The 18,113-nt window shown below is 36.1% G+C and overlaps 1 protein-coding gene and 1 non-coding gene across 2 annotated transcripts in view; one reads left to right on the top strand and one right to left on the bottom strand.

Annotated features, from left to right (window-relative positions):
- The window catches only part of Ipo11 (importin 11), a 210,397-nt gene that overhangs the window by 171,350 nt on the left and 20,934 nt on the right, over window positions 1–18,113 (top strand). The window contains exon 28 of the mRNA XM_047555967.1: window positions 11,007–11,102. Within this exon, the coding sequence (XP_047411923.1) occupies window positions 11,007–11,102 (96 nt within the window). The remainder of the gene's footprint in view (window positions 1–11,006; window positions 11,103–18,113) is intronic.
- Trnat-cgu (transfer RNA threonine (anticodon CGU)) lies at window positions 17,873–17,946 on the bottom strand. The gene has a single exon. It is a non-coding gene; the product is annotated as a tRNA-Thr (tRNA).

Here is an 18,113-nt window from a genome sequence, read left to right on the forward strand (position 1 = left end):
ATTTGCCTGCAAATTCCATAATTTTATCATTCTTCATTGCGGAGTAATATTCCATTGTATATATATGCCACAGTTTCTTTATCCATTCATCAACTGAAGGGCATCTAGGTTGGTTCCACAATCTGGCTATGGTGAATTGAGCAGCTATGAACATTGATGTGGCTGTATCTCTGTAGTATGCTGATTTTAAGTCCTTTGGGTATAGGCCAAGGAGTGGGATAGCTGGGTCAAATGGTGTTTCCATTCCAAACTTTCTGAGGAATCTCCACACTGCTTTCCAGAGTGGCTGCACTAATTTGCAACCCCACCAGCAATGTATGAGTGTTCCTTTTTCACCACATCCTCGCCAACACCTATTGTTGCTTGTATTCTTGATAATCGCCATTCTAATTGGGGTGAGATGAAATCTTAGGGTAGTTATCCTTATTACTAGGGATGTTGAACATTTTTTCATATATCTGTTGATTGCTTGTACATCTTCTTCTGTGAAGTGTCTGTTCATTTCCTTAGCCCATTTGTCGATTAGATTATTTGTATTCTTGGTGTAGAGTTTTTTGAGTTCTTTATAGATTCTGGAAATTAGTGCTCTATCTGAAGTATGAGTGGCAAAGATTTTCTACCACTCTGTAGGCTCTCTCTTTGCATTGCTGATAGTTTCCTTTGCTGAGAGAAAGCTTTTTAGTTTGAATCTATCCCAGTTGTTGATTCTTGCTTTTATTTCTTGTGCTATGGGAGTCCTGTTAAGGAAGTCTGATCCTAAGCCAACTAGTTGAAGATTTGGACCTACTTTTTCTTCTATAAGATGCAGGGTCTCTGGTCTGATTCTGAGTCCTTGATCCATTTTGAGTTGAGTTTTGTGCAGGGTGAGAGATAGGGGTTTAATTTCATTCTGTTGCATATGGTTTTCCAGTTTTCCCAGCACCATTTGTTGAAGAGGCTATCTTTTCTCCATTGCATATTTTTGGCCCCTTTGTCTAGTATGAGAAAATTGTATTTATTTGGGTTTGTGTCCATGTCCTCTATTCTGTACCATTGATCTACCTGTCTATTTTGGTACCAATACCATGCCGTTTTTGTTACTATTGCTTTGTAGTAGAGTTGAAGATCTGGTATTGCGATACCCCCTGCTTCGCTCTTGCTACTGAGGATTGCTTTAGCTATTCTAGGTTTTTTATTCTTCCAGATGAATTTCATAATTTCTTGCTCTATTTCTGCAAGGTACATCATTGGTATTTTAATTGGAATTGCATTGAATCTGTATAGCACTTTAGGTAGTATGGCCATTTTGACAATGTTAATTCTGCCTGTCCAGGAACATGGGAGATCTTTCCATCTTCTAAGGTTTTCTTGAATTTCTTTCTTTAGTGTTCTGTAGTTCTCATTGTAGAGGTCTTTCACCTCTTTTATTAGATTGATTCCCAAGTAGTTTATTTTTTTCAATGCTATTGTGAATGGGGTAGTTTTCCTAATTTCTCTTTCTGAAGATTCATCACTTATGTATAAAAATGCATTGGATTTATGAGCATTGATCTTGTAACCTGCTACTTTCCTGAATTCACTTATGAGTTCTAAAAGTTTTCTGGTGGAATTTCCAGGTTCCTCTAAATATATAATCATGTCATCAGCGAACAGGGATAGTTTGAGTTTTTCTTTTCCAATTCGTATTCCTTTAATTTCTTTGGTTTGTCTAATTGCTCTGGCTAGAGTCTCAAGGACGATGTTGAATAGAAGTGGTGAAAGAGGGCATCCCTGCCTTGTTCCAGTTTTTAGGGGGAACGCTTTCAGTTTTTCACCATTTATAATGATATTGGCCATGGGCTTAGCGTAGATGGCCTTTATAATGTTAAGGAATGTTCCCACTACCCCAATTTTTTCTAGTGTTTTGAGCATGAAGAGGTGCTGTATTTTATCAAATGCTTTTTCTGCATCTATTGAAATAATCATGTGATTCTTAACTTTAAGTCTGTTGATATGGTGAATGACATTTATTGATTTCCGGATGTTGAACCAACCTTGCATCCCTGGTATAAAACCCACTTGATCGTGGTGCACTATCTTTTTAATACATTTTTGTATGCGATTTGCTAAAATTTTGTTGAGAATTTTTGCGTCGATGTTCATTAAGAATATTGGTCTGAAATTTTCTTTCCTCGATGTGTCTCTGTCTGGTTTAGGTATCAGGGTGATATTGGCTTCATAGAACGAATTTGGGAGGGTTCCCTCCTCTTCTATTTCATGGAATACTTTGAGGAGTATTGGAATGAGCTCTTCTTTAAAGGTTTTGTAGAACTCGGCTGAGAACCCATCTGGTCCCGGACTTTTCTTTGTTGGTTTATTTAAGTTGTGTATGTCTTCCTCGTTCAGTTTAGGTAATTCATATGTCTCTAGAAATTTGTTGATGTCTTCGAGGTTTTCTGTTTTGTTGGAGTATAGATTTTCAAAATAGCTTCTAATTATGTTTTGTATTTCACTCGTGTCTGTTGTGATGTTTCCTTGTTCATTCCGAATTTTAGTAATTTGAGTTTTCTCCCTCTTTCTCTTTGTTAGTGTGGCTAAGGGTTTATCAATTTTGTTTATTTTTTCAAAGAACCAACTATTTATTTTGTTAATTTTTCCAATTGTTTCTTTTTGTTTCAATTTCGTTGATTTCGGCTCTGATTTTAACTATTTCCTGTCTTCTACTACTTTTGGTATTGGTCTGCTCTTCTTTTTCTAGGGCTTTGAGCTGTAGTGTTAAGACGTTTATTTGTTGATTTCTACTTCTTTTTTTGAATGTGCCCCATGAAATAAATCTTCCTCTAAGTACTGCTTTCATAGTGTCCCAGAGATTTTGATATGATGTCTTTGTTCTCGTTTACTTCTAAGAATTTTTTTATTTCCCTCCTGATGTCTTCTGTTATCCATTCATCATATAATAGTGTATTATTTAATCTCCAGGTATTGGAGAAGTTTCTGTTTTTTATTCTGTCATTTATTTCTAATTTCAATGCATTATGATCTGATAGAGTACAAGGTAGTATCTCTGTCTTCTTGTATTTGCTAACAGTAGCTTTGTGGTATAAAATATGGTCTATTTTAGAGAAGGATCCATGTGCTGCTGAGAAGAAAGTGTATTCGTTCTTTGTTGGATGGTATATTCTATATATGTCTGTTAAGTCTAAATTGTTGATTGTGTTATTGAGATCTATGGTTTCTTTATTCAATTTTTGTTTGGAAGATCTATCCAGTGGTGAGAGAGGTGTATTAAAATCGCCTAGTATTATTGTGTTGTGGTCTATTTGATTTCTGGAATTGAGAAGGATTTGTTTGACGTACGTGGATGAGCCAATGTTCGGGGCATAGATATTTATGATTGTTATGTCTTGCTGATTTATGCTTCCCTTAAGCAGCATGTAATGTCCTTCTTTATCCCTTCTGACTAGTTTTGACTTGAAGTCCACATTATCTGAAATGAGGACAGATACTCCAGGTTTTTTTGCTGTGTCCGTGTGCACGGTATGTTTTTCCCCATCCTTTCACCTTTAGTCTATGGCTATCTCTTTCTATGAGATGAGTCTCTTGCAGGCAGCATATTGTTGGATTTTTCTTTTTAATTCAGTCTGTCATTAACATTCAGGGTTATTATTGTGATATGATTTGTATTCCCAGTCATTTGACTCATTTTTGTTTTTTGACATAATTTGGTTTCTCCTTTATTTGGCTATTCCTTTAGGCTAGTTCCTCCCGTTGCTGATTTGCATCATTGTTTTTCATCTCTTCCTCATGGAATATTTTGCTGAGAATGTTCTGTAATGCTGGCTTTCTTTTTGTAAATTCTTTTAACTTTTGTTTATCATGGAAGGATCTTATTTCGTCATCAAATCTGAAAGTAAGTTTTGCTGGGTATAAGATTCTTGATTGGCATCCGTTTTCTTTCAGGGCTGGTAAATGTTGTTCCAGGCACTTCTAACTTTTAGGGTCTGGGTTGAAAAATCTGCTAATATTCTTATTGGTTTCCCCCTGAATGTAATTTGATTCTTTTCTCTCGCGGCCTTTAAAATTCTGCCTTTATTTTTTATGTTAGGTGGTTTCATAATAATGTGCCTTGGTGTGGGTCTATTGTAATTTTGTATATTTGGAGTCCTATAAGCCTCTTGTACCTGGTTTTCCATTTCATTCTTCAGATTTGGGAAATTTTCTGATGTTATTTCATTGAATAGATTGTTCATTCCTTTGGTTTGTTTCTCTAAGCCTTCCTCAATCCCAATAATTCTTAAATTTGGCCTTTTCATGATATCCCATAATTCTTGTAGATTCTGTTCATGATTTCTTACCATCTTCTCTGTTTGGCCAACTTTGTTTTCAAGATTAAATATTTTGTCTTCAAAATCTGAGGTTCTGTCTTCCAGGTGTTCTATCCTATTGGTTATGCTTTCTATGGAGTTTTTAACTTGGTTTATTGTTTCCTTCATTTCAAGTATTTCAGTTTGTTTTTTTTCAGTATCTCTAACTCTTTATTGAAATGATCTCTTGCTTCCCATATTTGGTCTTTTAACTGTTGATTGGTGCGATCATTTAATGCCTGCATTTGCTCTTTCATCTCCTCCTTCAATGCCTGCATTTGCTCTTTCATCTCCTCATTTGTTTCCCTGATTGTTTTAATTATGTACATTCTGAACTCCCTTTCTGACATTTCTTCTGCTGTGCTGTCATTGAGTTTTATTGATGTAGTATCTAGGTTTGTTTGGGACATTTTCTAACCTTGTTTTCTCATATTGGTCAGCTGTCAGTGGGACCCTGAGATATTGCAGATTTCCTCTATTGGCTTATAGTGTCCCTGTAGATTTCCAGTGTATCACCTCCCAGCCTTCAGTAGCCTGAAGTCTTGGAGGAACTTGATAATGCAGTGCTTCCGAAGAAAGCTGCCCCTAACCCCCTACTGGTTCCAGGGCTTCGATCTGGCTCTGTGTGGAAAGGCTCTCACTGGGGGCCTGCACCGTGCAGCTGGCCGTGTGGGAGGAGCCCACCGCCGGAGTGTCGAAGGCTACCTGGGGAAGACTAGCTGCCCTGCCCTGCTCTGATAAGCCACCCCTATCTGTGCCTGCCACCTAGGCCAAGTTTCGCCCAGTGGGGGAGACTCACCCCGTGACTCTATTTTTGTCCAAGTCTCTCAGTGCCTCCCCTTCTTGAGTCCTGGGTTCTGGAGTGACTGGAGATGCAGTCACCCTCTAGGCCGCCATCTTGGATCGCCCCGTGGAAAGAGCCTGCGGCCAGAGTGGGCAGAGCCACCTGGAGAAGTCTCTGGCTGCCCTGTCTGATCCCAGAGGCTGCTTGCGGATCGAAGCTCTCCGTTGGCTTGGGGACTTGTGGCTGGCTCTATGTAGAAAGGCTCTCACTGAGCGGTCTGTTCTGAGAAGCTAGCCTTGAAAGGTGCCTCCCACCGCAGGGGGCCGGGCTGCTTGGGAAAGTCTCTGGCTGCCCTGTGCTGGTCCCTGAAGCCGCTTGCGGGCCGGAGCTCGCCGCACTGGCTCCGGGACTTGGAGCTTGTTCTGATCAGAAAGGCTCTCACTAGGGGGCCTGCTCCGAGAACCTGGAGAAGCTGGCTGTGTGGGAGGGGCCCAGTGCTGGAGTGCCCGGAGTGCGCAGGGCTGCCTGTGGAAGACTCTAGCTGCCCTGCCCTGCTCCGATAAGCCACCTCTATCTGGGCCTGCCACCCGGGCCGAGCTTTACCCAGTGGGCAGACTCACCCGAGGCTCTATTTTAGTCCAAGTCTCTCAGTGTCTCCCCTTCTTAACTCCTGGGTTCTGGAGCAACTGGGGATGCAGTCCCCCTCTAGTCCGCCATCTTGGATCGCCAATACTCTGACTTTAATATTAGTTGAATGCCAGTTAACAAATCAGAAATACCCCCGCAGTTAAGAAAGGTGTTTACTTAGGATATTATGACTTGATGGAGAACAAAGTATGAACATCTAATTTTGCTCAATCTCTTCATCTTTCCTGCAGATTTGTAATCCCTAAGGGGCTCCTGACTTACAGCACAGCTTTACATAGCTTTTTCCCTTGAAGCGAAGAACAGATAGCATTTACAGGTGCAACACACTTGCACTACACTTTAAGTTACTTTTAGTTTGTGAGTTCCCTGATGTCATTTTTTTATGCCCAAGGTCTGTCTAAGTTTCTGACGTGTTTTCTGAGTCCACATAATGTTGACTAATGATTTAACTTAACCACAGTGACCTACTTACCAATAAGCATTAGCCTGGAGAATCCATAGTACCCTTTATGCTGATCACTTCCATTGTAAATCGGTATAAGTCTACCTCCTATTTATTATTGCTCCTGTTTGTTGTTACAGTGAGTCAATCTGACATCTGCTCATAGGACTATACCAAATGTTTTTCGTAGAATAATTAGTTCAGTTGATTTTCGATTCGTTTTGGTTTCTTCCCTAAAGCTCCTGAATGTTGGTTTTTCTACTGGGCTGTTGTATATGTTACTAGCATTGACCATAGCTAATCTTTTCTCTAAATTACTTTTTTTTTTTTTTTTTTTTTTGGTGGAAGGGTGGGGTTGTTTGCTAGGGACTGAACCCATGGCCTCCTGTGTGCTCAGCAAGCCCTCTACCACTGAACTACATCCCAACTCGTGTGTCTTTTTTTGATATGAACTGTTTCTTCACAGTAAGCAGTGGTTTGAGGGATTAAGAACTAACTGAAATCTAAGATTACACAGTTGCCTTTGGCTCCCCTCAGTTCTTCCACATTCTGCCCACCATCAGATTTGAACAGATGTGAGAGGACACACTGAGAAGAATTCTAATAAAGTCCTGCTCATGACTCCAGCATTTAACACACATAAAAGAAAAAAAACTGGGCAGTTTTCATCAAGAAATATAGAAAATAATGTTCCTGGCTTGAATTTAAGGATATATACATATGTATAAGATTAAGCACAAAGCCTCGTCTCTTTCCCTTTCTTCCTCTAAAGTTTTCTCATTTCATTCAGGGTTTATGACTCTTTTGGTTGTTGCCACTTTAAATGTCTAGTCACATTTAAAGTACTTAATTCAAGAAGATTGTGCGTTAAAAAAAAAAAGATTGATTCTTAATTTATAAAATACGAGGGTTAAGAGTGTTATGTGAATAAAACATGAAGCGAAGACTTAACGCTACAACTTCATATTACTGAAGGTTACAGTAAGACTGCTATATATCATATAAATCTTTTTAAGGTTTTATTATAAAATGCTACACTTATACATTTAATACTTACAATAGGAGAAAATGAATTTACAACTTCTTAATGCTTTTTTTAAATTTAAATATCTATTTTATATACCAGGAAAGTAGAAGTACCTTTTGGCTTTTTGTTTTCCCTGTAATTTGGGAATACTTTTTCCAAGCTTCTGCTTGATGAGAAGTAATTAAGGTGCATCTTTTTTGAAGAGCACTTTTTAAACTTGAGCACTTTGAAGATAATTATTCTGTAACTTCTCTTTTTATACTGATTGCAGATATTTTCCTCCCACTCTTTTTCTTTAGTTTTTCTTGCCTTCTAGAGTCAGCACCTCCCATTCAAAGCCAACTTGCAATTCTTTTCTACTCTGGGCCTTAGTCATTTTCCCTTTTTCTGAACTTGGAATCCTTGTCTCACTCTTTCTGGTACTTAATAAGTACTCCAGGCTGAGTATAGTTTTTCCTAATAGAGCTACTTCATAATTAATTTTCATACCACATAATAGAACACAGTCACACTTTGGTTACTAGATATCTGTTAGGAAAATTCATAATCAGCATTTTGAGATCAAAACACAGTACTCAGCAATTCCACTGATAACTCGTGAAATTTCTGGTTTTTATATAAGGTGTGGAGTTGATGCTTGTAGGTGAGAATGCAGTCCTGAGTGGATTGTCTCTACATAATAATGAAATAAAGAGCAGGTCAGGGGTCCTAGAAATGATAATCTGGAGAACTTTTTTCTTTTTAAATTGAGATCAGTGTTGATAACTGTCAGAATACTGATACGACAAGAAAATCTCACATCCTGCCTGCCTTAGTATGGTGATTTGTTTAATGATTGTTTTCAGCAATGGGAAGAAGAAATGGATCTCTTCTACCTCCATATATGCTATCTCTTAGTCCAGCCTTCATTTACAGAGTAGGAGACTGAGACCTGAAAAAATAAATTACACAGTAGCTGAACTAACTTGGCTTTTTTTTTTTTTTCTAGCATATTTCTCACTGAAGCAAATAAGATCGACTGTGTGTGTGATTCTATCTTTAGAGATTTTTTTAGTTCTTTCATAAAGGAAATACAATTACATAAAAATATATCCTCCTGAAATAAGGTGGTATAATGGGAATCCACTTTATGACTTCAGTACAAACCATGCTACTCAACTGCAGTGGCATTATTTTAAAACTTACTCCCCACCCTTTACCATCTTCTCCCTCACCCCACCTCCCTAATAGTAGGGGAAACAAGACTAACATTTTTCCCTGTTCCAGGATAAATTACCATGTTCTTCACTGCCCACAAGAATATCAAAGCCTACAAAAATAAAGAAACTTCAAAACTGGGAACTGGAATAACAGCTTTCTCAAGGATATCCACTGGGCGCTAATTAATTATATCTACTGATTATATTTGGACCCCAGCTCTTATATTCCTCTTTTAAAAGCCTGTTTTTCCTGGCAGGGAGAATCACGACCTCTGGGACAGGAGTCCCCTGCGTTTTCGTTTACAAAGGGGAAAATGACCCACCCAGACTATACTGACCTTGGGAAGAATTTCACTGAATGTGTAAAAAAATTAATGATACATGTTAATGTAGTGTGAAAAACACAGTTATGTTCCTTGCAGGAATGATGCTATAAATTCCCTGGAGGCAGGAGTTGTAATTTATTCAGTTAGTTCTAAATTTGAATAGTATAATTTAGTACATCCTTGGGTGGTTATGTGCTTTTGCTTTTTGACAAGTCAGGTATATTAAGTTATAGTTTACATATACCAAAACCCCTTTTAAGTGTATAGTTTTGATAAGTGTATAGTTGTGCAACCACTACTATGACGTGGAATATTTCTGGCATCCCACATGTTCTTTTGTGCTCCTTTGCCAGGAAATTACTGATCAAATAATTTTGCCTTTCCATAAGCAGGGGAGCGAGACTGGAGGAACTTTAGATTGTGTGGAGGGAAATAATGGGGGGAGGGGACAGGAGAAGGAAAGATAGTAGAATGAGACAGGCACCATTACCCTATGTACACGTATGATTACATGATTACATGAATGTTTTTTTTTTTTTTTTTTTTTTTTTTTTTTCGTTTTTGCGGTGCTGGGGATTGAACCCAGGGGCTTGTGCCTGAGAGGCAAGTGCTCTACCAACTGAGCTATATCCCCAGCCCTACATGAATGGTGTGAGTCAGCATTGTGTACAACCAGAGAAATGAAAAGTTGTACCCCATTTGTGTACAAGAAATCAAAATGCAGTCTGTAAAAATAAAATAATTTTGCCTTTCCAAAAAGTCACATACAGGGAGTCTTAACAATATGTAGCCTCGAGTCTGCCTTATTTCTCTTAGCATAATGTTTTTGAAATTTATCCATGTTGTTTCATGTATTTGTAGTTAGTTCTTTTTAATTGCTGAATATTATTCAATTAAAAAGTGTTCCACAATTTGTTGAGGCATTCTCTAATTAATAAACATTTGGGCCATTTGCAGTTTGGGACTGTTATGAATAACACTGGCATAAATATTCATATATAGATCTTAGAATACTTGTTACTGTCTTAGGTAAATACCTAGGAGTGAGATTTCTTAGTTGTATATATTTAACTTTATAAAACAAATGACATGTTTTCTGAAATGAATATTCCATGTAAATTATTAATAGCAATGAGTTACAATTTCTGTTGTTTCTCATCCTTGCCAGCATTTGCTGTTGTCAGTCTTCATAGTTTTACTATTATTTAAAGTCTTATGATTTTAATTTGCTTTTCTCTAATGCCTAATGATGTTGAACATCCTTTCAGGTTCTCACATGCCACCTGAATATCATCTTCAATGAAGAGTGTCTTCAGATTTCGACTATTTCAGAATGAACGTTTTTGTCATCTTACTTAGTTTTTAGAGTTCTTTCTTTATTCTAGATCCAAGTCCTTTAGCAGACATACGTTTTACAAATGTTTTCTTCCCAGACTATAACATTTTTTTTTCCTTGATTACACCTTCAAAAGAGTGGAGATGTTGGGTGTGGTACTGGGAAGCGAACTCAAGTTTTGTAGTAAGCCACAAAACTACATTCCCAAGTCCTTTTTATTTTTCATTTTAAAACATGGTCTCTTTAAGTTGCTGTGACTGGCCTTGAATTTATGATCCTTCTGCGTCAGCCTCCCAAGTCAATGGAATTACAGATGGGCATAGCCAAAAAGAACATTTGTATCTTTATCTTTGTAGTTATAAAATTAACACAAAATATTATGATAAATTATTAAAATATCTCTTTCCTATATAATGTACTCCTCTGCATTTAAACAGAGTAATAATCTTGTGAAAGAATTATGTAATGTTAATGTACAAAGCATTTTTTAAAATTGTTTTTTAGATGTTGATAGACCTTTATTTTTTCTCATTTATTTATATGTGGTTCTGAGAATTGAACCCAGTGCCTCACACATGCTAGGTAAGCACAAATACTCTACCACTGAGCCACAACTCCAGCCCTGTGCAATGCATTTTTAACATAAAATATTTGCTTTAAGAAATATATTTCGGGGCTGGGATTTTGTCTCAGTGGTAGAGTGCTTGCCTGGCATGTGTGAGGCACTGGGCTCGATCCTCAGCATCACATAATAATAAATAAATTAAATAAAGGTATTAAAAAATAGTTTGAAAGTTTTGTATTTTAGAATTAAAGTGTCTCAATGTTCAAGACAATATTTAGATTTAGAAACAAAATAGCCTGTTAAAATACTCCAGCTAACCTGTTTTTGGTTGATGTTGTTATTGTTCTTTTATTCTAGTGTTATCCAAGATAAATTCTGTGGGATTATCAATATCTCAGTGGAGGGTCTACATGATGTCATGACGGAAGATCCTGAAACAGGAACTTATAAAGAGTAGGTGGATTCTTCAAATAATGACATTTGGACTGGGGTAATCAAGTATATGCTGCATGCTTTTCTTTTCATTATCATCATATAAGTACAGTATAGAAATCTTGTAATTTTGTCTCTCTACAGAAAAAATTTTTATTCACCATTTTGTTTTTATATTTATTGTTTGATCTTGGAATCAGCTTTATTTATTTGATGCAATCATTGTTTTATGATTTAACCTTAACATTTTTAAAAATTCCAAATGCACATTAGCATATAAATTTCTGTTTTAAAGATATTTTGTGCATGCTTTTCTTTTTAATTTGTAAAATTTGCCCAACCTTCAGGCCAGTTTTGGGAGAAATGAGATATGTTGCTTTATATCTGTCTGGTTGAAAGATCTCTAGTGCCTTTCATAATGCTGGAGGTGAGGATCATTAGCTAGTTCCAACAAAACAATAGTTAAAATTATATTCTTTGGAAGAATAGTTAGTCATGTTATCAGTAATACTGATAATCATACAATTATTATTCTGAAATTTTCTTTCCTTAAAAATCATTGTATCTTTTTTCAGTTAATAGGATTATCATAACTTCCCTCTTATTAAGGGCATGTCTCATATAATGATAAGAAGGGTTTCAAGAGATTTTAGACTGCTTTACTTCTCATTAAAAACTTTGATAAGTCTGTTTTCTTCTTGCAAAGGCTTTATAGCAAATGGGATTGCCATTTGAATCATGTTTTATTGAAAAATATGGAAAGCAGATATGTTGTTGAATCTTATTAAACACAAATAAAAACGAGCCTTTTTTGTCACTTAGTTTTTAAGGAAACAGGAGTTCCTATGGAGTGGAAGCATCAAACTTTTGTGATCACAAACCAGAAATATTAAACCATTTATTCATTTAGGCAATTTTTTTTTTTAAAGTTAACATTAGTTTGTGGCACATTGCTGTACATAGTGTTGTGTTTTTTAAATACATTATGTGAAAAATCTTAACTGTTTGTGAAATCTTTAGATATGTTCAGATGTTCCTGTCCTTCTCTTTGGACCATATAGTGTATTGGGGGACGGGCATGGCTTATAGTACATGAAACACTAGCAGAGAGTAAAGGCAGTTATGTTCGTTTTGTGTAAAGCACACAGCACAGTAGAATTCTAGGTCACACTTTAGTAGAAAGTCAGAAAGAAAAGGTACTGTGATACAGTCTTCAAGGAAGGATGAGAGTTAGGAGAAAGGAAGTAGAATAAAATGTACTTTAACTGAAAAAGATGAGAATCTGGAAATTGCTAGAAGTTTAGAAACTACTGCAGTGTCATAATATTAACAATCAGGATATCACAGCTCAGAAAAGTGCAGTGCGCATCTATTGAGATGTGTAGAAGTGTCAAGAAGAATCTTACTCAGTAGGTTCAGTATGAAGGAAAAAGTTTTGGTTTGGAAGAGGAAATGTTGGAAGAAAAACAAACTAAGTAGGAAACCATTACAAACTGGAAAGGCTTAGATACAGGGTTAGTGTCCATGGGTAGTTAGAACATTGAACCTTCCACTGTTTTCTTTTCTTAGACTCCCAGACTTGTTTGGCAGTTGGTTTTATCCTATGGTGACCTTTAGCAGATGGAAGTGTAGTGGAGTAACAAATTACCTAGCTTTTCTGAGCCTCAGTTTCTAAAGGTAGCTAGATCTTTGACAAATCATCCTTCTCTAATTCTACGAATTAGAGTTCTATAAGTTCCTGTTCAGAAGACCATGGGGAATAATTCAGACTTTAGAAAAGTTCACATGAGAACCGTAAAATATTTATTTACGTAGCTAACTTTGTTTCCAGCTTCCTTTTCTGTTTATTCAAACAGTGCAGTCAAAGAAATTTAATTTTTCTGGTTCTGTTGAATTTTTATTGTAGTCTAGTTGAGAATGAATTAGAACAAAGGAAGAAAACCCTTTCTTTAAACTTTATACATTAGTAGTATATAATACAGAGATTTATTACAAGAAATTGGTTCACTTGATTATGGAAGCTGAGACAAGGTCTACAAAGGAGAGCTGACAGTTTGTTGTAGCACAGGCCTGAAGACCAGAAAAGTTCTACATCCAAGTTTGAAGCAGGCAAGAGTGAATTCTCCTTACTCAGCAGTTTTGTTCTCTTCAGACCTTCAGGGGATTAACTGAGGAAAGTGGCTGTACCCACCTCTGCTGATTCAGATGCTAATTTCACCTAGAAACAACCTCAGTGACACATCCAGAATAATGTTTAGCCAAGTATTTGGGCACTAGTAGCGCAGTCAAGCTGACACATAAAATTAATGTTAATTCCTTCCCTCTAAGGAAGCCTTATTGACAGATCTCTTTATTCACCATGTTTATGCCAGTCACTGTGCTATGAAAGGAAGCCACTAAGTCTCTGTCCTCAAAGTGCTTATAGCCTATAGAAGGGGAGACAGGCTGGTAAAATAGAGAACCTGCTGCTCTGGAGGTGAGGAAAAAACATTTACCTCTTATAGTAATCTTGAACTGGTGAACAATGATGAGGTGGATTTGAGATTGATTTTAAGAAAAGGATTGGTAGAGGTTGGTGATAAGTAGCTGTGGCTAGAGAGCATTGAAAGGTTTAAGTTTGGGTGACATGCATATATAATTTTAAAAAGTACTTGTGCTTTATTGAACAGCCTTTGCTTATTTATGCCATAAATATCCTCACAACACATTCATATAAGCATTTTAAAGTTTTAATGTTTTGTGTGGGGAAAAATATGCAGTGTTTTTATTTTTTTTTCTTCCAATAGTTCAATCTTTTATTTTACCAAAGAAAAAAGTTTATATTCCAAAAAATAGAGTCACTAGTTGACTGTTATTAATCTTGATATTAGAATTTCTTGAAAATAGTGTAGAAAATGAATTCTTGTGGAAAAAAGAAGAGTTTCATTTTATAAAAAGTTTATGAATATGGATTTGTTAATTTGTTATTTTATTTCAAGTTAGTATTTTGTTAGATTAAACAAGGAAAATGTATTAGTGAGGCTAGAGATTGTCTAGTTAACATGTTTTCCTTTTTTTATATGCTATTTTGTTGTCAGAAACAGTGGGAAATTAAATCGATAATACTTAACCAATATTTGGGAAGTAAAAAGGAAGAATTTTCAGCATTTTAGGAAGTCTAAAGACAATAATATCAGAAAGGGACTCATAAATTATGTTTTTTTATAGTTTTAGATTATAGAACATACCAGCTATAAAAGTAGTCTTATTGAAACAGAAATAAACTTTAGATTTTGATCATGATTTTTTTCTCCCTTGTTTGATGTTGACTCAATAGATGGTTCTTTAGGATGTTTGGGAATACTGGAAGGAACCTCATTTCTTGATTCTGAGCTTATCACCTGTGTGTTATTTTAACTCCTATAGGTCCTAGTGATTCCCTTGGGGTCTCTTTTCTGGTTTCTTCCTCTCATCCATGCTCTCCTACTTCCTAAAATAAAACGTCCACTTTCTTACAGAATGAAGTTTTTAATGGGACCCTATTCTATGCTGACCTTCCATCTACTACCCTAGCTTTCTTTCTTGCCTCCCTGGATGGTTCATCATTCCCAAAACAAGCCATATACTTGTTTTAAATATATTTTTTAATTTTTATTTTTTTAGTTGTTGATGGACATTTATTCATATGAGGTGCTGAGATTTGAACCCAGTGCCTCACACATGCTAGGCAAGAGCTCTACCACTGAGCCACAACCCCAGCCCTGCCATACACTTACATATTCATGCCTTGACTAGTCATATTTCTTCTATTTGGTTTGTCATGGCCTCTACCTTGTTCTACTTGGCAAATACCTACTTCTAGAATTCCTTTCTAGGCCCAGAGAATTCATTGCTTCTTTCTCTGATCTTCAAGGCACTTTTCTACACTGCTAATATGCCACATTTAGTTATCTCTTTATATTCTGACATAAGAGGAATTTGAGACAGTGTATAAGAAAAGCACATACTCATTGTAACAGAAAGCTATTAACACAGAATTGAAGGAATTTGAATAACAAACCTTGACTGGGGAAACCTGTGGCATCTGGATAGAAATCAGTTGTGAGCTATTCAACTGTAGCTAAAAAAAAAAAATTTTTTTTTTTTTTTGAAATTACATGGATGGTCCTTATTTTCAAGAAGAAGAAAATAGGTTTAACAGGAGAGGAAGATTGTTTCTTGGCTTGGGCTCAGAAATGAATTTTTCATAAGGTATTTATATAAGGGACTAACTATAAAAGGACTTTCAGTTTTAACAATAAAGAATTAGTTATCTGTGACAGCAAAACTACTGTGATTAAGTGGCGGAGCCACTAATTTTAGCCTTAACAACCATATCAAAGACCCACCTTCTTTCTACTTCATCCAATGAGCACATTACTCTCATCTGCAAGGAGCTTCCCACATTCCCACAAAGTAGGCCCGGGCACTGCAGTGCACAAGACCAGGAATAGACAAGTAATTTTTTTCTTTATGTCATTTTTAAGATCAAGGTAAACCTTTTCTAGAAATCATTCCATCAGAGTTTCCCTCTTGTGCAGTTGACTAGAATTCGTTAAATATGCCCCTACTGAAAGGAATCATTGACCATTGGGACAGGATTGCCGTCCTTGATTATTGAGCTTCTGGTCCAGAGAATGGGCTCAGCTTCTTTCAGATCATTTGGTGCCTTGGAAGGTGAGGATAATTGGACAGATTTAGGATTCTGTTACTCTGAAAGATGATTATGGAAGCAACTGAAGTGGACTACAGAGATCAACTGAATAATATTGTCAAGTTAGTTTTACGTGAAGTGAACCATAAGTGGTATTTTACATTAGCCTGCCTGGAAGCTAGTTACATAGCATTAAAAATAATCTTTGTTGAAATCAGTTTCACCAGGGCTAGAAAGATAGAAATATAAGTAGGAAGCAATTTAGGTGATTTCTTCTTCTAATAGGACTGTTGGTTAACAAAGTGTGTGTATGCCCTCACCTCAGCAACAATGTTAGTATCAGCATGGAAGAGATCATGAAAGAAAATCACAGAAGAACTGTGAGAAATACAGATTCTCAGACTTTGTATAGATTAAGTGAAAGCTGTTACTGTAAGAACCTTGTAAATTAATCATAAATAATTTAAAGGATTTCTTGTTTTATGCTATCACTTGGTTTGTTTGCTGGTTCGAGTTTCTTGTTGAGAAAGATTTTGATTTAGCATCTAGAGTGCCTGGAGGTTTCCAGTGATTTCTGCCCTGAATATAGAATGGAGGTGTGGCTGCCTATGTTAGTCCTATTTTAAACTTATTTACCGTTTTATCAGTATTGCGATTGTGACAATCACAGTCCACACATTTTTAACTTACTAGGAATTAATCCTCATATGCCTTTTAAGTAAAAAGTGATTGTTTATCTTTAGTCCCTGTTAGCAAAATAGCATTTGACTTTTAATGGGAGAGTATCCTGTATGGGAGTATCATCATTGTTCTTTTTAATGAAAGAAAAAAAAATTTTTTTGATGTTTTCATTTTCCACTTTCCTGAGACCCAAATGAATGTAATATGCAGAAATGCAAAACATAAATATTCTTCTCTTGGGGTAATGTTTGGTCATTAAAAGAAAGGGAGGAAAAATTTTATATATTAAAATACTGTATTATTGATGTGGTAAATCTTTGAACATAAGGAAACCACAACAGAGAATTTTTGCTATACAAATAAGTTAACAGATTATGCAGTGCACTGGAAGAATTCGATGCAAAATAAAGTGTGCTTTTGTGGAGACCCACATCTATTGCAGTTAGAATTCAAGTGCAGCTGGTATAAAATAGCTAGTGTGAAAGAATCCCATTGTATTATTCAGTTCTAAAATACAAACTTGGATCTAGTCTTCCAAGACATTTTACTTATTAAATAGCTTTTGGGTTGATATCATAATGAATTTTCTCTCTTTATACCAGAGCCTGCTAGTCAGCCACAATGCTAGCAATACTGTATTATAATTGCAGTGGACAGAAGCATTGCAGCTCTGAGAGATCATGACCATGCAGTGAGTTAGGCATTGAACTCTTTCCAGCTTTCAGGACTAAGGTTCTTACTGTTTGATCCCACCATTGTGACTGGGTCAGAAGCAGTTGTTCCAAAAATTTTTTTAATGGTGAGGGACAGGGATGAGGGACTCCCATGTTTAAGTTAAGGACAAGTTCAGCCAAGTCAGGAATTGTCTTTCACCTGTACTTGCTGCAAAACATAAGAGAAACCAAACTTTCTTTGCCATAGTTTATTGGTTAGGAACCTCTGACTCTGATAAATTACTGAATTCTCTTGTTCTAAATTAGGAAAGTTTGGGGTTTGTTCCAACATGATGATTCACTAGACAATATTCATTTCTTGTCTCCCTAGAACCAGTGTTGACTGAATAGGAAACTGTTTCTATTATCTCTGCTAATGGTGGGGAGCAGTGATGCAGATAATCAAAATAAAATGATTTATAACTGTCCTGAAGGTACCAGTACTATCAGGGACAAGTTCCTCAGAGCACAGAAATGTCATCTGAAGCACAAAATAGATTGTTACATAATTAATGGTGTTTTAATGATGTTTAAATTATTACATGTAATATCTGCAGACATTAAGATTGAGGAGAAGAAATATTTTGTGTCACTTTTTTAGAAAGATGTATAGTTTGTTTTGTCAAGTGGTATTTGGTTCAAAAGTTGCCTATAAGTAAATTTCTTATAATTTACTATGTCAAAAGCTCAAGTAAAATGCTCTAGATTTTTTTTTTTTTTTTTTTTTGAGATGCTGGGGATTGAACCCAGGGCCTTGTGCTTACGAGGCAAGCACTCTACCAACTGAGCTATACCCCCAGCCCCTCTAGAATTTTTTGATGTCATCCTTTTTAAAGTAAGATGTCTTTATAATTTAAAAAACTTACTACAATATAAATCTAATTTACTTAATTTATTTCTCACATTGTAGTACATAGAAGCATCCATGTTCTCAATGATTTTTTTTCAGGGCTTATTCTTAGTGTA

This window comes from Sciurus carolinensis, chromosome 6 (assembly GCF_902686445.1).
Source record: "Sciurus carolinensis chromosome 6, mSciCar1.2, whole genome shotgun sequence".
Lineage (NCBI taxonomy): Eukaryota > Metazoa > Chordata > Mammalia > Rodentia > Sciuridae > Sciurus > Sciurus carolinensis.